This window comes from Copadichromis virginalis, linkage group LG20, assembly GCF_057382275.1.
Source record: "Copadichromis virginalis isolate Kocher_CV1m ecotype Utaka linkage group LG20, C_Virginalis_male_GT1.1, whole genome shotgun sequence".
NCBI classification, from domain to species: domain Eukaryota; kingdom Metazoa; phylum Chordata; class Actinopteri; order Cichliformes; family Cichlidae; genus Copadichromis; species Copadichromis virginalis.
Window position 1 is genome coordinate 27,122,042 of NC_140637.1, and position 22,719 is coordinate 27,144,760.

Consider the following 22,719-nt stretch of genomic DNA (forward strand, 5'->3'; position numbering starts at 1 on the left):
AACCTATAACCTACAACCTATAACCTTTGCAAGTGGCCGATATCTTTGCCTGCATTCATGCTCATGTGTGGCACATATGCATTAATTACCGTATGGTTGTGTCCCACTGATTTACATGCTGTGCTATCCAAAAGAAAGAAAATAATGGGACGTTTTTCACTTTTAAGTCCCTGCTCTTTGTTTTGGTCAGTTTATTTTCCAGGGGCACATGGCTGTGTCCCTCAATTTTTTCTACTTTTTTGTACATCTCCCCACGTCCAGAAACAGTTTCAAAAATCTTCCACAGCATGCATTTTTAATTTCTCTTTGATATTTGGGCTGATTGTTTTTACATTCATCGGGTCCCAAAGAATCACCTTTTTTTTTTTTACCCGATTTTTGTTCCTAAGAAAAATGAGAGCCACGTATGAGGATATTCATTTTAAATTTTGATGAAACTTAGGCAGTAAAATGTCCTCGTGAGTGGATATCAGGCCCTTGTAGAGCAAAATTTAGTATTTTGGTCTAGACAACCCAAAATGTGATGTGCACATATGTGGACACCAGGTCCTAGGAGGTTAACATTTACTGATATGTTGACACGAGTCTATATGGCTGAAGTATTGGTCCTTTTCTGTGTCATTCATTACTACAGGAACAACTGGTTTGGTTTCTGACACCTGGTTAGATGTTTGCCGCTCTGGTTCCAGATCACTAAGTCCTTGTAGCTGGAAGAGAGTCGCCATGTTTACTATAAACTGACCCCATGCAAAGGTTTATCTTTCAATCTCCCCGTCCTCTCTGTGACACTTTGGTTATAACTGAAGACACAAATCTGCTTTTGAAGAAGAAGAAAAAAGGCCCCACATGTACTGTTTAATATCAAACAGGAGAATATACTGCATTTAGAAACCTATACTTTGGTGTGGATTAAACCACGTTAATGCTAGAGTGAGCACATGTATAGACTCAGAGTTTAATGTGAGATTCGTTCAAATTAAAGAGTGAGCAATAAGTTATACGTACATCGTTATCAGAATCTAGTTTGCTGCTGGATTCAGGAAAAAATACAAATAAAGTCGCTTCTTACTGAACTCTGTGATTATTCCAGCTCAAGAAAAATGTTCAGCTTTACATACTTTAACTGCAAAGATAAACTGAACATGTTATAACAAGAATGGCAAACTCTGTTTTACAAAAGGCTATGTGGTTTATTGATAAGTTGCTTAATATGAGATGGGATGGACGCGGTTTTTCCAATAACCCAGTTTGGGCCATGGTGTAATGGCAAGAATTTAGACATAAGCCACACAGTAAGTAACAGCAGCACACTGCTGTGGTCATGGCAGGTCAAAGTAACTTTTTTCTAAAGGTTTATAACATTTTTTTTTAACCTTTATTAATGGCTGAATCCAGCGTGTCGCTTTCCATCAAATGGCTGAATAATTACCATTTAACTTTGTATTATGGACACAGGAGAAGATAAGAACAATTACCTATACTTTTACATCTTCCTCCAGAAAATTACATGTAGTGTAACCCTCTGTTTACTTAAAGGAAATTTATACTTCCATGTTCCACTCTACAGTAAAATGGCTGTTGATTGGTTCCTAGTTACAGGGGGGACAACTGTCATCTCTACTCTACATAATTATCCCATAGATGCCATTTTATTTTTTTGGTCCCTCATCCTATATCCTTGTAGGTACTTTCCTGTCCCATTTAGTAATTACAACTGTAATAACAACTTTACTCAATCACAACATGTTTTTTCCAACGTATCAGTTTATTTGGCAGCCCTAAACCATTTTGACGTCACATTTCATCAAAGTCAGAAGCCTTAAGTACTTGAGTTTAGCATGCATCTTTGCTTCACAGATGGACAAAAACAACAAAGATGCACTGGTTTATTTTGGGTATTTTAGGTTTGCCTCAACTTTGTGCGAGTCGCTCACCCTCACAAAACCTGGAAGGCCTGTTTTGGGCCATGAAAACAAAGTACAGAATGGCTTCTTGTATGTGTTGTCAAGTAAATGCACCATCTTCACCGTTCAGCTTTTTTTTGCTGTGTGAAACAGTGGAAAAACACATGCACTCTAGCAGCGCAGCTCAACTGATCATCTAAACTAACCACAGTGGAAAAACCCTATTAGTCAAAGAGCCATATAGTTTATAAACATGTTCAGTAAACTACGACTTAACTCCTACCATAACTTTCCTTTTACAGAAGACATCAAACTCAACACGCCACCCAATTATAGATTTAAATGTTTATGTCCTTTAGACATGAACAACACAGCAGAAACCACTTCCCGAGGCGACACCGGGGACTAGCTAACCCCGTGCAGCACAGATTTATATCGGATAAGCAGAAGGCTACAGTTTAGCACTGATGTGTGAGGAAGTACAGTTGCTGACTCAGGCCTTGTGTCAACAGTAATAACCTATTTAACTGTCAGCAAAAATCTGATATGTAAAGTCAAACCTCGGCTAAAAGCATGTTCACATTGTTCTTTTCTTTTCATGTAAATCTTATTTAAAGACATTTTAATTCACCCGGCAGGATGTCGGTCTCCGAGCAGTCGGTAAAAAAACCCATCAGTGACACACATGACCTACCTGTGACTGTTTGAAGACATCTCTGGCAATGGCGTCGAGGTTTCCCAGGTCTTTGATGGAGGCGACGTACTCTGAGACGGCTTTGATCACCACCTCACAGGGCGGCAGCACCAACTGATGGGCTCGCACCTGACAGCAAGAGAACAAAGGCTCTCATGTACTTATATCGAGCTACGAGGACAGCGGCACTGTGAAACAGCCGCATGACAGACAGGTAGATTTTTTAAGAAGCATTGCACAGAAGCGGCATTCATATTGCTCACTTTTTTTTATTAGATATTTATTATACACTTTTTTTCTAAGCAACTTTGGTGATATATATATATATATATATATATAAAAAACACCAAATACTGCAATGTTCACCAATAAAAAAATGACACTTTTGACAAAAGAATGATTCCAATAACAGAACGATCGCGTTACAGATATGTGGCTTTTGGCATGTGCCCATAGGAGCGTTAAATTAATAACGCCTGTTCCTCGCTCTGAGGGAGAGGCTGGTTAGGTTTATCAGTTTGTTTGCAGGGTAACTAAAACTTTATGGAGAGCTTTGCATGAAATTTGTGCCACTGGTGGGGCTTGGCCACACTTGAAGAAGAAAGAAATGATTAACCAATAGCATTTCGTGGCAGGTAGTGAATATCAGAAACTCTAAACTATTGATCGACTCCTGGATAGGAATTTTCCACTTTAACTATCATCTGACCCATTTCAAAAGTAGTCATTTGTGTCCATGTACACGAAAGTGTATTTTCCTTTTTTTTTTTAAAGAGTGAAAATGTCAACGTTCGAGTCTCATAGGTCACAGATTATTATCTACATTTTTTTTAACATGCTATTAATTTTATGATTAATTTGCATGGAAAACCACTTTGTTAGAGCCAGGCATTCAAAATGACTGAGATTTAGGTATAGAAAAACAACTTATGTTTAGTCATAAAGACTCACTGTCAAGTTTAGAAACTAAACTATGTGATTAGGGTCAGACATCATAAACAGGTTAGGTCTAGTCTTTAAAAGATCATGGATAGTGGGAAACAACGCAGTTGCCACTTTTTTCAAAGCTTCATTTCTTTGGTTAGCATACTGACAGATTCCACACGCAAGCCTTTGGACTGTGGGAAGAAGCCAGATTATCTGGATTGAAAGATCCCAAAACCTTCTTGCCACAGTGCTAATAACAGTCCCACCTGCTGAAACACTTTACTTACAAAGTCATGTTGACTGTCACAAAAAACCAAAAGAAAACAACAAAAAAAAACATGACATTTCATGATCATGAGCACGATCTATGTTCACAAGTATTTCACAAGTTATTTACCTTGTGAAATACTTGTGAACACAGATATGTAGATTAACCTCTGAAGTCAATCTACATATGTGTACAAGAATTACCATTCCTGCCAAGGAATGTTAAGATAAGTAATCACTAATGGAAATCAATAAATGTTAAAAATGAAAAAACTAATTAAACTGGGAGATCTGCTTTCCAGTTCCAATATGATACCAGTGGTGTTGCTTCAGGTATTTGCTGATAACAAGTACTCATCCAATACCAGCGCTAAATTAATAAGCCTTATCCCTCAATGCTAGGAAAGGACTTGTAATCATCATTTTATGTGTCAGGAAACATACAATATGCAAAAGTAATGGACTGATATTTGCTGATAAATTAATGCATATCAAAGGAAAAAGCGTAAAAGAAAGATAACTGTATTTATGTAAGGGAACTAATTCATTAAAATTTGTTGTTTACCGGTCACACCGGCTTCTTCTTTCCCTGCTCTCAGTTTCAATGTGGGTACACCTCTTCATATACGAGAAACAAAACAGATGAGAGGAAGATGAAGTGAAGATAAGAAGCGAGTAGAAAACAACTTACGTCACCCTTAAAACAGAAAATCTTCTGAACAAGTGTTAAACTTATTGGAACTATAGAAAGAGGGTGAAAAGTCAACAAGGATAGCGTAGTCATCTGAGCCTTTCAATTATCGTCAGCAAAACTTGTTAGTGCAGGTATTCCATACCTGCTGCAAACTGCTAACCCTTTTGTTAGCACTATTTCTAGCAACTGGTGCACTGCTGCTGAGGCATGGCAAAGTAAACACAGACCAATGTAGAATTAAAATATTGACTGCTTGCCACCAGTACACAACTTCTTGAGTCACTGTCAGAATAACGTTTTTTAAGGTTCATCTGCCTCTGCATTTGTCTGGCTAGCAAAGATAAACACTACCTGTATTTTGGGGGTTTTCAGCCATAGCTGACTGTGTGCTTTAAAGGGATGGATGGAATTCACAGTATTCACATAATCATATCAAAAGAAGAAGAACATTTCATTTGGATGTTAACCTTTGACAATATCACTGAGGGGCAAGGCCTCTCTCGTTTAACGTTATCTGATCCCTGATCACTTATATCCACTGAAGCAGAACTAACTGTAAAATATTTATAAGAATCCAGGTTGTCTGCTTTTTACAGGATAATGGGAACTAGGCTATACTGTTATATCTTGGCACAAAGAGTCACTTTTGAAAGTAAAATTAAATTTTAATGCAGCCACCAGGAGCCCCAACCTTTGACAACACTTACCACACACTGTGTGATGGGAAATTATAAGCAAGCTAGATGGAAAGTAAGACAAGACTGGCAAGTGAACCAGCAGCGTACTGCATTACTTCAAGCTTGAAAACACAATCATATAAATGCCGTGTCAGCGTAAACCACATCAACCACATTGTGCAGAGTGTGGACGAAGGCTGCAAATGCTAGCAGTGCTACACACCACACTCGGCACTCTGTAAGCCATTAATTGTAATACAACGTCGGTCTGCCACTGTTGCGGGCACAACATCAAAGTTCAAAACAGCCAGTGGAGGAAACGTTGAAGGCATGTGACTTAAGCACTGCACCCGGACCACGGGACCAAAGGCCTTTCTTGGAAACAGGTTCCATCCGGTGATACACTTCAGGTGTATTTTAACAGTCAGCTTGTTGGAACACGTCAATACATTTATTTATTATCATTTGCTACAAACATTTCACAATAAAAGCCTTCTAAAGATCAACAGATGGATCTTGTTGTAAAAGGGGGAAAAACGTAGTGAGAAAAATAAGACACAAAAATGAGGTAAGGGTTCATGTGACATTACATACTGTTACAGCTAATATTTTCTTTTATTCGCAGAGAACTATGGACAAAGAAGCAATCGTTACCTTGAGGGAGGCTAGTGGGTGTTCTGGTCCCAGCAGACTCCAGTGGAAGGCAGCCAGGTCTTCATCAGGCAAAATATGATTTCCTGAAAGAAAGAAGTTCTTAACTTTTTGTTGCATCAGTGAACAAAAACAACAGACAAAGGCAGCTGTCAATTATAACCCACGTACAGGGGTGTGTCCTTCAAAAGTAAGAAGTGTGGTATATAGTTTGGATTTTGAGGTGTGTGCCATTGTATCGCTCCTCACCCAGCAGAGCAGCAAAGCAGGGCAGGTGCTGTGTCTTGAGCCCGAGCTGCCTGGCGGCCTCGGACAGCAGATACTGGTGTGTGGTCAGGTTCTTTCCGTTCCAGCTCAGTTTGAGCGCATGCGAGGAAAAGTAGGCGGGGACGTTGCAGAGGGCAAACTCTGAATCCTGAGCGATCAGGCCTGCAAATCCATAGTCCCTGTAGAGAGAGAGCACTTCCTGGTGGTGGTCCTCCAAAGTCTGTACAACCTGTAGATACAGAGAAGACAAATTTGTTAGCTCTATGAAATTTCGCACCACCTCTTTCATATTTAAAGTATAAATGGATTAAGAAAAAGTTATTTATTGCTTATCTGATCACTGTTTAAGTTGCTTTTTTTAAGAATAAGAGACAAGTTTTACTCAAACTTAGCTTCTCTAATTTGTGGCTTTTTGATATCAGCGTTTCCCCACACAGAGCCTGGAGGTTTATTTTATTAGCTTTCTATACAAGTTTACAAGTGGAGAGCCTGCACACTCTTATTTTGAAAGCTGAGCTGCTGCTAAAGTCTGTATACAAGTGACGGAGCTAGCCATTGGGATGTTCCGCCTCAACCTGAGACTTTTTGTTTGAATAGCTATCTGTCTGAGAAAACATGGAACGCTGCTCAACCATAGGCTAGCACAGCTGTCAATCACACAGCACACCTTACCCTGCTTTACCCCAACTGGTTTTTGTTGTTTTACACCAATGGGGACCATAATTTACAAAATAAACTTTCTGCTGCATTCATTAAAACTTGAAGCCAGTGGTTGAGACTATAAATGGTCTAATGAGATCAGAGTAAGAGAGCTGAAGGGAGGTTTAGATAGATTGGACTGTAGAATTTGGTCACCCACACCACTGTAGTACAAGACAGCTGGTTGGTGAATCACGATGGGCATTTTTCAGTACTCCCCAATGTTTTATAGACCAGATGACATTTCAGAGGAATTGAAATTATTATTTTTTTTTGAAGTGGACTGCCAATGGAGAAAATGACAGTCTCTCGTGCAAGCTGTCACTACAACATACTTCGTTTATGATGAATGTAGATGACAGACTAAAACTGGCAGTGACACATTTTATGCCAACACAATACTTCTGCTCCACGGTCCATGACAAGGTTTCATAAAACACTGTTTGCTCGCAAAATTACATCTGAGGCAAAACTGTGCTGTACCGGTTACTTTCAGTGTCCTGGTGATGCATCTTTCTCAACATATGGCCGCGTAATATTCTTCATAGTTTGTGGATGAGGGGCCATATTTTTGTCAGATAGAGGGAGAGCACTACGGCCTCGGGATTATGTGGAATCTTTTTAATCGATGTCAGCGTTGATCAATGTGAAAACTAAATAATTAGACAAAGCTTTGTTATTAAAATTCCATTTAATGAGCTTGTAATCAAATATCTTTTTTTCAAATGAATGCAATATGGGACAAAGATGGCAAGGATGATTGAGACTTGTTTAAACTATTTCATCTCTCTGTATCACTAAAACCAAGCAAACATTAAGAATCAATCCATTTTAAGATCTTAAATAAAACTGAAGAATGAACAATGTCAAAACGATGCAAGACATTTATTATCATTGGGAAATACTAATTAGTTACTATTCAACAGTGCTAGAACCACTACAACACGATGATGCTTTTAAATCAACTAACAGTGAAGCAGACTTTAAAAGCCTAGCAGCGATATAACAATGACATTCAGCGACTGGTAGCAACAACAGTTAGCGACAGGGAGAGTGGGCGTGTACGAAGTGAAAATTCAAAATTTTGAGGTGGATAATTGAAGTGACTACCAATGGGAGCAAAGAAAACCACTGATTGATGTATAAAAAAAACTTTAGGGTGACAACTACCGTGTTAAAAAAAATGCTGTAAGCTCAATTATATAACGCAGTTTACTCAACATTAGTTTACTGAACTTAAAAAAAAATCTTTAAGTCTTTTTTTTCCCCCATCAACTACATATACTGTATACCTAATTCAACGCACAAATCAGTAGGTTAAAAACGTGAAAGTGGTGGAGCATGCAGATGCAAATATATTTGACTATAAAGCCCAGCGATTCTGAGAAAAAGGCTGCGCTAACTGTGATGATCCTTCCACCTTCGTTTGTTGGATCCTTTTATGACTTTTACTGTTTTGAGATAGCTTGTAAACCAAGGACACTCTTTAAGCCCACTCAAATCGAGCTGAACAAAATGATGATTGCGTTTGTGCTTCAAAGGAGAGGATGAATGCACGATGCTATGAATAAAAGGTCTGCAACCCAAGACAAAATGAGTGACATATTTATAAAGGCCTGTGGCTAAATCCAAAGTAAAATGTTAATTAAAATTTCAATAATCAAGCCACAACATGCAGTAAACACTAGAGACGTGCATAACTAGTTGGCCAGATATTTAAACGTTGCCACCCTCACTAGTCAGCATTAGAAACTAGTTGGTTACACATTGATGTGTAGCAGTTGGTTGTCAGATGTTATTATAGCCATGGCAATAGGCTGTATTTAGTCCCAAATATTTTGAGTGTTTTTTGGGGGGGATTAGTCAGTCTTATTTTTCCCCCTGCATATTTAAACATTCAATAAATTAGTTGCCAGGGACATCCTCAGTAAATACCTGACTATTACAAATATTCAAATTTATTTAATTTTATTAAGACTAAGAGTAGGTTATTAATTGTTTTGGTTGTATGGTCTTTGTTTTATTTAAGTTAACGTTTATAACAATGTTAAAACGTTAAACGATCGTGGCTCAAGAGTTGGGAGTTCGCCTTGTAATCGGAAGGTTCGAGCCCCGGCTCGGACAGTCTCGGTCGTTGTGTCCTTGGGCAAGACACTTCACCCGTTGCCTACTGGTGGTGGCTCCAGTGTCCGGCAGCCTCGCCGGACACTGTCAGTGCGCCCCAGGGTGGCTGTGGCTACAATGTAGCTTGCCATCACCAGTGTGTGAATGTGTGTGTGAATGGGTGGATGACTGGATGTAGCGTAAAGCGCTTTGGGGTCCTTAGGGACTAAGTAAAGCGCTATACAAATGCAGGCCATTTACCATTTACCAATTTGTTTCTGACAGAAGAATGAATGCCCACTTAAATAGAAATTATACATCAATAATGGCATAATATACAATAAAACAGCTAGAATCTTAAAAAATATTGTGATGTGAATTTTTAGCCACACAGTCCAGTGCTAAAAGTAAACAATTAGTTTCAGCTTTAAGTCTGTATATCTAGAATTAATACCAGAGTTTAATGACCAGAAAAAGGCATGTGTAGCAACTCCAAAAACACTAAACTGGCATCCAGTACACATAGAAGTAAGCAGAGACCCAAAGCTGCACAGATAAGAACAACAGTAACTAAAGTGAAGGTGCAATGCAAGCAGAGGTGAAATACTTGGAGCTGCAGAAGCAACACAGTTTCTCAGAATACAGGTAGGGCAAAACAAGCGTGCACACATGGGAACTGTGAGTAACGATGCTGTACGAGCACATGAAGCATCAGAGTGTGTTGTGTTGTAATGTAGGTGGGATTTTTCTATTCTAACAAGTATCCTCTCAGGAAACAATATGGCACTGTGTTTTTGTTATACTAGCTATGGGAATGTAGATCAAAGGCAAAACATGACAGCAGGCTACATAAAGCTGACAAGAGGGGACTGCTAGAGGCACATTTATGGCTCTCTAGGATGCATTATATATTTCACATTACTGTATGATAACAGCAGAGTGGTTCAGTGCATTTATAAAGCACATTACTGATGTTTCAAAAGGTCAGATGCACAAAAATATTTTATTTCTAGTATTCTGTATAGGGCTGTGCAATATGACCAAAATCTCATATCCCGATATAATAATTCTATCGTCTGACGACGATATAAATCACAAAAATGTAACATTTTCTGTAAATTCTGTGAATCTCGGGCAGCTCGACTTGCGGGAAGCGTTTCCTGCATGAAACTATACATTTTTAGACATAAGTTGTAACGGCCGCCGTTTTCTTTGAGTATTTATTACACGGCGTGCTGCGGGGAAAAGCCTGTTCTAACGTTTGAGTCTAAGGTTTATTTTTTAGCACCTGGAGGCTCTTTTTTACTTCTCATCTGTAAATAATCTGCTCTTTCACGTGATTCAGTTTATTTTGAAAAGTCTCAACAGGGTCTTGAGCTTTATTGTGAAAGGCTTATGTGGAACATAAACAAGCGGACACGCGATGCTGTTACCTTCATTGTTGCTAACCACAACGCATAAAAACAGGCGCTTGTCCGTCTGTAGTGTGGTTATATTAAATATAAGAGAAAGAGAGAACTTTAAGAAATTAATATAGCCACTACAGTGACCATCAAAACGATGACAAAATATTGCCTCAAACAGTTTATTTTGCGACACCACGAAACAAACAATAGCGTAAAATTAAAGATAGACGTTTTTATATCGTCATCCGATTTATATATCGTTATATCAAACAGCCCTATTCTGAAACACCAACTAACTCAAATATACAAATTAATTCAAAGTATACCACTGTAAGTCACCTGGGAACTATAAATAGTGCTCCCAACTCAGCAGCTGCTCAACAATGTATAAAAAAGTTCACCGAGTTCATGTTATGTAATATATAGGCTAGACAGGTCATGCCTTAAAGTACATGTTTCCAATCTCCACTTTGGAATGACAAATTCTTTTAGACCAAGCATTTATCACTATATCTGAATTTATCTTGGACAGACTTCACCTCCTTCCAGACCGTTACAAACACGGGGCACCAGCTGCAAGGACCAGCTAGAGATACCAATTGCTAAATTCTTTAAAATCATGACAGTTGTGTGAGACATATCAAATCTACAGAAATCTTGCTGAAACACATCTAAGCTATTAAAATCCAGGCATTTAGAAATCCCTTTTTGGACAGGTATTTTAGGCACCTCTGAGCAGGTGACTTCTTCAAACAAAAGACAATAAAGTAGCCTGTTATCAGGCAGAATTATCAGCCGTTTACACTGACTTTCATGTTTAAACACGAGGAAAAACAAAAAAGGACTGACAAGAACTGAATCACATCTATGGGAAGGGAAAATAAATGAGAATAATTATTTGAAAGTAATGCAGAATTCCCCAAGAGATTTGCTGAATTATACCCCAGATATTAATAGCATAAAGTGAAAGGTGAAAATTGGCCTAAAAATTCACCATGAATAAGTGCAACTAAATGCCCTGTGCTTAAGCCTGCATCCATGATTGACAAGTACTAGGGGCTCAAGGAACAACTGGAGCAGATGGGGAAGGTGAGGACGGTCCCAGCAGATTCCAAACGCATGTGAGTGCAAAGAAGAGCAGCTACACACAACAGCTAGAAGCAAATATGTAGCTCAACCGGGTAGAAAAAGCCTGTGCAAATTTTCATAAATATCATCACTGGTGTATATGGAAAGTGTAGAATTTCTTTTCTTAAATAGGCAGAAATCCTACATTAAAATTCAGGGACTTATAAATATATTTTTGGACAAGTGTAATGCAAAAGCAGGCTATATCACCCCCCCCCCTCCAAAAAAAAAAATAAATAAAATAAAAAAATAAAAAATCACAGAAGTAGCTCACTAGCTCACTTTCAGACAGAATTATCAAGTATTCACACTCTGATTCTCATGTTTGGTCCACAAGCACAAAAGAGACCAGAAATGAAATCATGAAAGCAATACAGAATGCATGAGTGAGACTATACACTACATCCCAGATATATGCAGCATAAAATGATGCAGAAAAGATGGGAGGGGGGGGAAAAAAAAATCACAAAGAGTGCACTAGAATAAGTGTCTGGCGCTCCAGATCTAGTGGGTTGGAAAAAAAAAACCTATGCTCAGGATTTTGGGACTACCAGTGGCCAAAAGAACAGGCGTGTCTGAAGCATTGGAGGCTGTAACCCCACAAAGCAAAGAGCAGCAGCCACATGCAACAGCTAGAAACTGACATCTGGCTTTGCTGGGTGGAAAGAGCTAGTCCAAAAAACACTGCTTTAACAGAAAGTGATTGCATTTGTGCAAAAAAAAAAAAAAAAAAACAAAACAACGGAAAAAAAAAAAAACAACGAAAAAATAAGCATAATAATAAGACTCAGGTGTTCACTCGTTTCTGTGGTTAGAGCTGCTTCTTGCACTTGCCACAAACCAGGGAAGGCGTTAAAACGGTTGTGAATGATGCAAACAGCTAAATGGGCCTGCTGCACCTAACAAGTGTAAAATGAGCGGCACGCCGTATGACACGACCACAATAAAACAACTTTCACACAGCCATGATTGATCTGCTTACCCGCACTCGGAAGCGGAACATGGCGAGGCGGACACAGTGGCTGAGGCAGGCCGGGGGCAGGAACCATGCCCGGGGAGGCGGGGTGGCCTTGCTGCCGACGTGGTTGACTATCAGCTGCGCCGTCTGTCGCTGGCTCTGAGCTCGCCGCGCCCACTCGGGCCAGCGCTCCTTCCCCAGGGTGCCGTTGAAAACCACGACCAGCTCCAGGCCACCCTGGTACAAGCAGGCCTGCGACAGGGCGGCCAGGTATCCCAGCATGGCGTTCCACTCGCCTCCGCACACCCAGTCCGTCTGGTAGCCGCCGTACAGGCGCTGCAGGCCGGAATCAGCGTCGATTAGGATCCTGGCAGGCGGGGGCGGGGGAGGCATGGGCCCGGGGTGATGTGGGTGGTGGTGTGGGTGATGATGGTGAGGGGGCTGGCGGGCCGCGGTCCGGGCAAGCTTGAGGAGGTCCACGGGGACCGTGGCCCCGGGACACCGCTTCTCTAAATACTCCTGAAAGCCCTGCACTCCCATGACGGTGTTATTGAGCCGGTGCGTCTGACCGGGAGCGGGCTCTGAATACGTTCTGTACGCCGTGTTTGTAACGTGTTGTGGGGCGAGACTTGCAGCTAGCTGTGCACTCCGGGGCAAAGCTAACTGGTCTCCGATGTAGTGACAAAACTGTAGTTTAGTTAACCCAGCAAACCAACTTGGCTGTCACGCTGCCTAGCAAAACGAGTCACCATGCACCGCCGCACGACTGTTTCTGGTAGTTATCCCAAGATATCGAAATGCCAATTTGTTTGTTTTATTTCTTTACTTTAGTTTTGGTCGAGGGTGCTCAGTTTAGTGTCCATCCCTGTGGATTTTTGGTGAGATGCCAGAAAAGGCCAGTGTAGCTACCTACCTACCAGAAAAAGTTTAACACGTTTCCTGCTCCCATAATTTGGCTTTAACAAGACCAGCTTCCAAAATGCAGTCGGTAGCGAGTAACAAAAATGCAGCGAGATGGTGGACCGAGAAATGTCTGCAAAATAAAAAAAAATCCCGCTGTTTTGTGCACATGAAACAGATGCAATACTGCGATTTTTTTAGTTAGCAAACCCACAGGCTGGATGGCCAGTTCGCGGACATGATGGTGAACCGAGCAGCTTGAAAACCGTTTTTTTTTTAAACCTGACAGATGAAAATGTTCACATTTATTCGCCACTGGCTCTGGGAAATTTCAGCACGTGTGCTACACCAGCGTGCAGGATAACAGGTGTCAGAATATTAATTTAACACAAACTAATGAGCAGCGTGCCTGGCTGCACTAATATTTGCTAACTGTGGCTAAGCTGCTAGCTGCTGCTGGCAGGGTCCCCGGCGTGATTTGACGCGTCAACTCCCGAAGACAAGTCCGGGGCGGACACGACGCGGAATGAGATGGATGTTTGACGAAAGAAAAGAAAAGTAACTAAAAGAAAATAAAAATAAAAGCCCGATGGTGCCTCCCTCGCTTTCTTCCACGCTCACGGCTTCATGTTGCAGAGGGGAACGTTACTTCCAAGCGACGTCAGCCATCTTGCGACTTCCTCGCGGCCCAGTGGAGTGGGAGGGAAGGCGGAGGGAGGCGAGGAAGGAGGCGCGGCAGAGCGCGGGGAGCGACGGGAACAGTAGTCTGACTATGGCATAGCGTCCGTCCAGAACACGAGCGTCGGCAACGAGAAAAAACTACAACTGCCAGCGACGGTTTGTACGAGGATAAAAAAGCTGGAGAGCAGCAGTTCTCCAAGTGAACCCAGTAAATACGTGATTATTTGACAGTTCAACGTGCAGACCGTTATTTTTTCTTTAAAATAAAAGCATAAAAGCAAGCAAAATGTATCGAAATATAGCTGGTGTTTTATATTTCTGATATTGACGCACCAATCTCTATCGTGTTGAGATTTTTTAAGCATTTTATTCAAGGAATCAAAGTAGTATAAAGTGGTCAACTACAAAATAGATATAAATTGGTGGTAGTTTAAAATGAATCAGTTACTTAAGCAGTGTAACAGGTAGAATGGCGCTGTCCCACCTGTGCCGAAAGTCTTTGAGTTTGTCGCCTCCTTGTGGCAGCATATATCAAATGTGCTGTTGAGAAAAATCAACGTACTGTATTAAAAAAATCATCTTAATAAGTCTTTATACAAGTTATATGAAAAGAAAGAGGAAATGAAGAATGAAATGAAACCAGGTGGCGTGGTCTGAGGGGAAATCAGAATAGCTCTGGACTCCACCTGTGGGAACACTGTGCAAGGTTTTCAAGCTGATTTCTGGATATGACTAGAAGAGTAACTGAGCCTGTGGTGACTCAGGAGGGATGTATTAAATGAGAAATTCTGAAAGCCTAACATTGCTAACGTCTGCCCAGCAGAGACTCACCTGCTCTCTCACATTAATGGTTTATTTCACTTTAGACTCTGTACATTGAGCCACAGTAATTCTGTGAAAAAGGATATTTGAGACACTGTTATTTACTTCTACCATTCAGTAACATTAAGCATGTTTAGTATTGTATCCAGACTACTGAAGTTTTGCAAACATGTGACTGCTGGATGGAGGATTGTGTGAATAAGGCCCTGGTCAAGCTTAGAGACTGCTCTGGTCATCTGGCAACCACCATTTATGAAAGAAAAATGATTATTCCCTGACTGGTTGGAAGGTTGCTGGGAGAATGACTACCAAGGCCAGGAAGATCGTGAAGGACCTCAGCCATCCCAACAACAGACTGTTCTCTCTGTTGAGGTCAGGAAAGCGATTCCGCTCCCTGAAGACCAACACAGAGAGACTGAGGAGGAGCTTCTTCCCGCAGGCGATACGGTCTCTCAATCACACCACCACACAGTACTGACCCACACATACAGTTCTTACACACACTGGACATTCTGGACATTGTTTTCACTTCATCACTTAAATCACTTTAAGCATATTTGCACTGCACAAGACATAATGTGGATTGCACAACACTGGACATTATATTCTTCATTTCCAGTTAATACTTGTACAGCTGCTGTTATTGTGTATTTATTTATTTATATTTCTTCATACATTCTTATATAGTTCTATATTGTGTATTTTGTTGTACAGTTATTTTATTTTCAACTTTAATTTATATATTTTATCTTATTCTTTCCCAGTTAAATTTACCCTTCATTCTAATTTGTGTTGTACAGTTATTTCATTTTTAACCTTAATTTATATTTTATTCCTTCCTAGTTAAATTTACCCTTTTTAATTTTTCATATTTATTTCCTATCTTATTCATAGCCTTTTCCTTTTTTGTTTTCTTTAGGTCACGAGCAGTTGTCCAAGCATTTCACTACATATTGTACTGTGTATGACTGTGTACGTGACAAATAAAATTTGAATTTGAATTTGAATTTGAATTTACCAAAGCCCCAGTCATGTTGGCTAGAGATCAATCAGTAGGCCATATTTTTCCTTAGAGATCCACCTGTTGCCAAGGAAAAACCTTGTTGCATGTAATTTGCATGGAAGTGATTTTTCTCCTAACATTGCAGCTACGCACTTGAAATTGTGAAAAGTGTGATAGAAACCAGAAACAGGGACCATTCCCCTTTGAACTCAGTGTTACACCTTTTGAAACATGTTGGCGGCTCCGAGGCACAGCTTTTACTTCAAAGGCGAACATTAAAGGCCCATCTATTCACATGTTACTACCATTGGAGTAGTTAGCGAGTGTTTGCAGAAAAAATAACAAACTAAAGGCGACTGTGTAAATCAAAGCAGTCACTGGCATGTTTTTGGTGCTACACTTTATTTACTGCTGATTTTAATACCAAGAAGTTATACGTGCGTTTCCGTAGCAACCGGTGATCATATTATTTCCAGCGTTACTGAGGAGGACTTCACGTTAAATTGTTACAACAAATTTTCGATATGTTTCAGGTGCTTTTGGTTGGTTTTTAATTCTCATTTCTGAGGTTGTTTGTTTTGTTTTTTTATTTCCCATGAGCCTCCGCCCTCCACACCCTGATTCTTGTAATCCCCGTGGCACCCCATTTAAAACTCCTGGAACCGCCCCTGGCTGTAGGGCTCAAATAAAACCTACGCCCATTACAGACAGATTAACGTGATCGCACAGCTCGTCCCCGTGTCTTCCTGTCTTCAGAGGGAAGAGTAGACATGACGACCCGCTCTATGCGCGCTCTGTCCGGAACCCTGAAACCGCTCTTCAGCCCCCGGTCACCGCAGGTAGGAGCCGCCCGGTGCGGTTACCTGTTGAACACACCGCGTTTTGGATGGTGCAGCAGGTGGTTAGTTAGCTGCCGCTGTCCGTTCAGCACCAGGGGTCAGCGTCCGGTTCGCGTCAGCGTTTTACGTAATTCTGCAGTTTGAGGATGTTTCCTGCTGCCATCTGTAAGCCTACACTCTTCCCTGCAAAGTCATGCATTATTCAGAGACTACACCTCTGCGCCGAGTAAAGACAGACAGGTTCACTTCTCCGGCGGAAAAGCTGTCTGTTGTCCACGAGTCCGTGTTTTGCTTGTGTTGTTACTCAGACGCAGTTTTAAGAAGTTTCGAGAAGGTATAACTACACAAATATGCGCCTCGCTGTTGTGTAGACATGCCAGTCTGCACAAAACAAACGCAACAAGCCTCATCAGGCTCGCTCTTATGTTTAAGCTGCCAATCCGGAAGGCATTTCCTGTTTTGTTTTTCATTGTATTTGAGCTCAAAGAAAAACCTCAGTTTTCCACGCTCGTCGACTCTGCTATGCTTACATGTTCATTAAAGTCTGCAGGTCACGGTGGAAATGCATGTTTTTATTTATTTATGATTCAAACAGCCTGTCGAGACCCATAATTACGTTTGTTTTCACTCCTGTGTGGTAATACTAGCATCACAACATAGAAAACATCGACTAATTATTACTTTATTGCACTTGTAATACTTCCACCAACCCTCCTAAAAATATCCAAACAACAGAAATGTTTCTTTTGTTTCATCTGCATGTGGATGAGTAGTGTCAAACATATGGGCCGGGTTCCAGAACAGGTCCATCAAACACGTCCAGATCAGCCGTCTTTATCTAAATAACAGCGTAACAGTGAAGCTGCTAGGAGTAGAGGCAGCCAGCCTCCAACGTGTCTGTGACCTGGTTTTATAGCTAAAAACAAATAAATAAAATGAAATAAATAATTTTTATAAAAGTCAAAAACTATATATATGTAGATATAGTTTTTTTTTTTTGTTTTTTTTTTTTTTTAGAACATTTTAAAATTAGAATACTATTTATTATGAAGGTAATTTGGTCATTTTAAGAGGACTTGTCTGCGTGTAACCTCTGTTTTTTCTCTGCATCTTTAGGGTTTTGTTGTGGCAGCCTGTCATCAGACTCACAAGTCAACTTACACTGTAAGTTGTGTTATATATGAGGATTTATTTTATAGCTTCTATAATTTCTGTAAGCTCGGTCTTTAGGAGACCTTCTGACTCCCCACCCCTCACCATGATTCACATTTAGAGTCGATTCTCCAAGAAAATGTGGTCTCAGCCTCTCCTTTGTCCTATTTTCTCTCCCCTGTTTGCTCTGAATCCTTCCTCCCTCCACCCACCCACCCAAGACCATAGTGAGTATGGATGCTTATAAGTGCTTATAAGATTTAGTGTAACAGCTAAAAGAGTGACAGGTCTCTGTAGTTTGTTTAGGGTTGTATCTAAAATGTGTGTGTTTGTGCATTACAGGCTCCACCTGCTCGTTACGGAGGCAGACACACCGTGACTCTTATTCCTGGAGATGGCATCGGACCGGAGCTGGCCAAACACGTGTGTGAGCTATTCCGGTGAGAATTCCCTCATGCACTCACGATTACTCTCTGCAGAATTTCACTGAAACATTCACCACCAGCGTGTTGAAAATTCAAAACTTTTTACAATTTTTAGCACTTCATAAATTTCGTCCAGAGGCTTTTTGCCTGGCTGCCATTGTAAAGGATGTCTGGATAAATAAAGGTTACCCTGACTTCTTGAACCATCCTCGGCTAATGTTTCCTTCTCACAGTGTGTGCACATTTTAGACAGAAAGCTGTTCATAGTAACAGCTTTTAAAGTATTTTTTAAAACACAGAAATGTATAAGCAATGAATTTAAGACTTCAGTAGAGTTTAGAGGATTAGATTTGCACCTCATGTCAACTGGGATACGCTCAAGCCTACATCCATCCATCCATGCATTCCCATGTCAGATGAGATGTATAACATCTCTGGTTGATTCTGTGTCTTCAAAGAGAGGAGCTCAGACAATTGAACCATGTCAACTAGCTCCTTTTGACGAGTAATACCAGCAACTCAACTCTGAGCTTCATCTGGATGTCTGACTTCCTCACTATATCTCTAAGGTTGACTCCAGCCAGCACACAGAGGAAACTCTGATGATGCCACACAAATCCGGTCGTCCTCACGCTCCCTCTTTCTTTCACTTCTCAGTAAGATTGTGAGGTCCTGCTCGGAGCAGCCAATCTCCCCAGTCCAGAGGGAGCAGTTTTAGAAAAAGAAGAAGCTTAAGTTGGATAAGCGGTTAAAAACAAATGGGTGACTGATTAGTTCCTTTTGGCTCTTGCTAAAAACATAAACTGATGCAGAAAGGGCACATACTGGTGCATTAACATTCAACAGAATGCCAGGATTTAAGTCGCTGATGCTCAGAATTTCCCGTGGGATGCCCTGAGACACACTCCATAATGTTGACTACACACACACACACAGATGCAGTGCTAATATTAGGCCACTAAATGGTTCAGCTCTCTCATTCATAAGTGCTCTCTTTGCCTGTGTTCACTATCAGATTCTGCTGTGTGCCTGTAGACTTCGAAGTCGTCAATGTGGACTCGACTAAGACCTCAGAAGATGATATCAATAACGCCATAATGGCTATCAGACGCAATGGAGTTGCACTGAAAGGTAACTGTGGAAAATATACCTTAAATGAAGTTATAAGGCAGGTAATATGCAAAAGAAACACAAAAATTGTAAAGTTTTTTATTTTTTGTGTCTCATAAACAGTAAACATCATGTTCCTAAAAAAGAAAAAAAAACACAAAAGAAGCAACTTTCATGACTAAATCATTTTTAGAGATGTAAGTGAGACAAACGGACATAAATCATTCCCAGAGGCGATAACACTGAACCAATCATATACAATAAACACAATTGAACTTCTTTTTCCTCTTCTGTTCCGATTTATTTTACTGAGTTTGATTCTTGTGCTCTACTTATAATCACTTCCCAACAAGTACAAGATGAATTTCAGATCAAAAGAGGCAGACAAATGAAGATCAACATGTGAATTACCTCTGATTAGTCTTTATACTTTTTTCATGGTAAGTATTTGAATGTAAATTTTTAAGTGGCCCAACAGTGAGGTGTGACTGGTACAAGAGATTTTTAATGTTCTTAGGAAGCTTTATTGATTCCTTTTTCGTATACATGTAAACATTTTATTTATGTTTACAATTCATAATAAAAATAAATAAACGGAAACTCTGAAATGAAATATTTGGATGTGCATGTTGAGAAAATCACATAGTCAGTGTTGTGCCTAATGATGTAGAGAGCACAGAGGAGGAGGAGAATCCAATCACAGGACATGAGAGGAAGAAATAAGAAGCTCAAAGCTGAAGTATTTTACTATCCAGGGTGAGGTCATACAGGAGTAGACAGTCAGTGAGGCAGACACCAAAGGTAACAGGTGTGCAAACATGTCATATCCACAAATAAATAAAGAACCAATAATAAGAGAAACAAACTGAACTTTACACAGGAAAAACGTATGCAAGGAAATTAGTAGAAAACTTAACTAGTGCAGAAAAAATCTGTTGGAAAGATGGATTTTTTAATTTTGGATTGCAACAGTTCATTTTTTTTCTCTTTTAAACATAAATATGTTTGTTTATTTAGGAAATATTGAGACCAACCACAACCTGCCACCTTCCCATAAGTCCCGAAATAGCCTCCTCCGGTGAGTCGACAACTCTTTGGTTTTCAGCTCGGATTTTTTGCTGATGTAAAGTCACAGAATTTGAGCTCTCTGTTTGTGCTCATCTTCCTCGCTGCAGTACCACTCTGGATCTGTACGCCAGTGTGATGCACAGCCAGTCCCTGCCAGGAGTGAGGACGCACCACAGAAACATCGACATCATAACAATCAGGGAAAACACGGAGGGCGAGTACAGCAGCCTGGAGCATGAGGTGTGTCTCTGTGTGTGTGGATCCCATCTCTTTGAGTGCATCTCTAACTAATCAGTCTCTGTTTTATCTCCACTGCACCTCTGCAGAGTGTACCAGGCGTCGTCGAATGTCTGAAGATCATCACCAGGACCAAATCTTTACGCATCGCCGACTACGCCTTCAGGACAGCTCGAGAGAAAGGACGCAGACGAGTCACCGCCATCCACAAAGCTAACATCATGTCCGTTTCTGTTCCTGTGTTTTATCTCGTTTCTTAAATGTGTTCCACTCATTTTTCGTCTGTTTCTCGGAGCAGGAAGTTGGGCGACGGCCTCTTCCTGGAGTGCTGTAAAGAGGTGGCCAGTGGTTACCCTGAAATCACCTTCAACAGCATGATTGTGGATAACACAACCATGCAGGCATGTCCATGTGAGACCATTTCATTGTGTGGTGTCTGTGTCAGCATGTCCCTCACATTCTTACTGGGGTATTTAATCAGAAAATGTGAGCGTTTTCAAGCCAAGACTCTTGAGAGTCACAACAGAAGGCGGTTAGTCATTGAAACCTCCTTCTGTATTCAAAAAAACGTGTGTGTGCTGGCTTCTCCAGCTTGTAAACATGTCCTAAAATGAGCTTTTCTGTGTGTGTTTTAGCTGGTTTCCAGGCCTCAGCAGTTTGATGTGATGGTCATGCCTAACCTTTATGGCAACATTGTGAGCAACGTGTGTGCCGGCCTGGTGGGTGGACCCGGCCTGGTGCCTGGAGCCAACTACGGAGAAAACTACGCTGTGTTTGAGACGGTGAGACAGGGTTAATGAGATCTCTACATGTCTTGTGGGTTCTTTGTTTTTCTCTCTGGGGTTAGCTGCAGTTTTTCTAGGGTCCACTTGAGGCTCTCTCCAAAAGCGAGTCATCTTTGTGGACTGCCCTGTTAAAATCCCACCGTTAAAGCATCAATAATCATGTTAACAGCCTCGTACAACAAAGGTTTTGGTCTCTATCAATATTTATAACTCACCAGCTAAAAGAAGAAGTTGGAGTTGGGTGTGTGTGGCCACTTTGACTGGCTAAGCTTCCTGTATCGTCAGTGATTTGTCTGCTAGCCTCGCCTCCACTAACTGGAATCACTGAACTGGTCCGGTTTTCAGACAAGTTTTTTTGTGGGTGTGTATGATGTTCATCATCTCCTAATGAACACATGTCCATGGCTGGGTGGTCTGAGTGCTCCTCACCTCACCCTCGGCAGCTGAATCCCAGTCCTGCTTCTGGTCGTCTGGTTCTTTCCTTCTTTTCTATTTCACCTCTTTCATGTGAACGTGCAGCGTTAACTTCCCTCTTTTGAATTTTTCCCTATTGTGTAATCTAAGCACTTTAATTTTTAACGAAACCATAATTGTTGTTTTTCCAATCAAGCTCTATACGCACATATGAGTGTACACTCACTCAAGCCTCCCCTGATGTAACATCTCATTTTTGTAAGGACGTATAAATGGATGTATCACTTTTCTAAATGTGCTCTTCTCTGTACAGGGCACCAGGAATACTGGGAAGAGCATCGCTAACAAGAACACGGCAAACCCCACGGCCATGCTGCTGGCCTCCTGCCTCCTGCTGGATCACCTTAAGCTCCACGGCTACGCCAGCATGATCCGCAAAGCCATCCTCTCTACAATCACCGATTCCCAGGTACGATTTGACCAATGCTACATGCAATTTGTTGGTGGTATTCAACTTTTATTGTTATGTCCTGCTTTGTATTTCGACATTACTCTAAATATGTTATCTCCTTTGTGTTCCAGCTGCACACTGCTGATCTGGGAGGTAAGGGCTCCACATCTGAAATGGTCCAGTCCATCATGGATGCAATCCAGAGCAGTGGACCTCGCACACAGAGACACTAGAAACCAGATGACTGTACGATTGCACCTTTCATTGTAAGACTGGACTGAAGCTGTAATGTATGGACAGCTTTTATTTCCTATGTGGGTTCAGTGGTTTAAAAAGCCCTCTGTGTAAAGCAGAAATATATAATAGTACTATGATAGATATTATATTCAAGATTTCCTAATTATTGTATGAATAATTTGTGAAACTGCAAAAAATAAAGCACCTGTTTGAGATCCAA

General features: G+C 40.8%; 2 protein-coding genes across 2 annotated transcripts in view; one reads left to right on the forward strand and one right to left on the reverse strand.

Moving 5' to 3' along the window:
* The window catches only part of fam120c (family with sequence similarity 120 member C), a 38,660-nt gene extending 24,627 nt beyond the window's left edge, over positions 1-14,033 (reverse strand). The window contains exons 1-4 of the mRNA XM_085444797.1: positions 12,400-14,033; positions 6,064-6,310; positions 5,818-5,900; positions 2,599-2,727 (exon numbers count right to left, since the gene is read on the reverse strand). Coding sequence (XP_085300923.1) covers positions 2,599-2,727; positions 5,818-5,900; positions 6,064-6,310; positions 12,400-12,915 — 975 coding nt within the window. The 5' untranslated portion in view covers positions 12,916-14,033. The remainder of the gene's footprint in view (positions 1-2,598; positions 2,728-5,817; positions 5,901-6,063; positions 6,311-12,399) is intronic.
* A 2,472-nt stretch (positions 14,034-16,505) lies between these two features.
* Positions 16,506-22,719, forward strand: LOC146684979 (isocitrate dehydrogenase [NAD] subunit gamma, mitochondrial-like). Its single transcript, XM_085444798.1, has 11 exons — positions 16,506-16,620; positions 17,737-17,784; positions 18,115-18,212; positions 19,213-19,328; positions 20,325-20,385; positions 20,483-20,615; positions 20,702-20,835; positions 20,911-21,013; positions 21,248-21,394; positions 22,125-22,280; positions 22,394-22,719. The coding sequence occupies exons 1-11, from the start codon at positions 16,552-16,554 to the stop codon at positions 22,493-22,495; spliced, it is 1,167 nt and encodes a 388-aa protein (XP_085300924.1). The 5' UTR covers positions 16,506-16,551; the 3' UTR covers positions 22,496-22,719.

Excerpts from the sequence above, each read along its gene's own strand:
- LOC146684979 (XM_085444798.1), top strand. The coding sequence starts at position 16,552 with ATGACGACCCGCTCTATGCGCGCTCTGTCCGGAACCCTGAAACCGCTC. Across the intron at positions 20,836-20,910 it reads ATCCACAAAGCTAACATCAT|GAAGTTGGGCGACGGCCTCT; the intron begins GTCCGTTTCTGT and ends TTCTCGGAGCAG. Across the intron at positions 21,395-22,124 it reads ACTACGCTGTGTTTGAGACG|GGCACCAGGAATACTGGGAA; the intron begins GTGAGACAGGGT and ends TTCTCTGTACAG.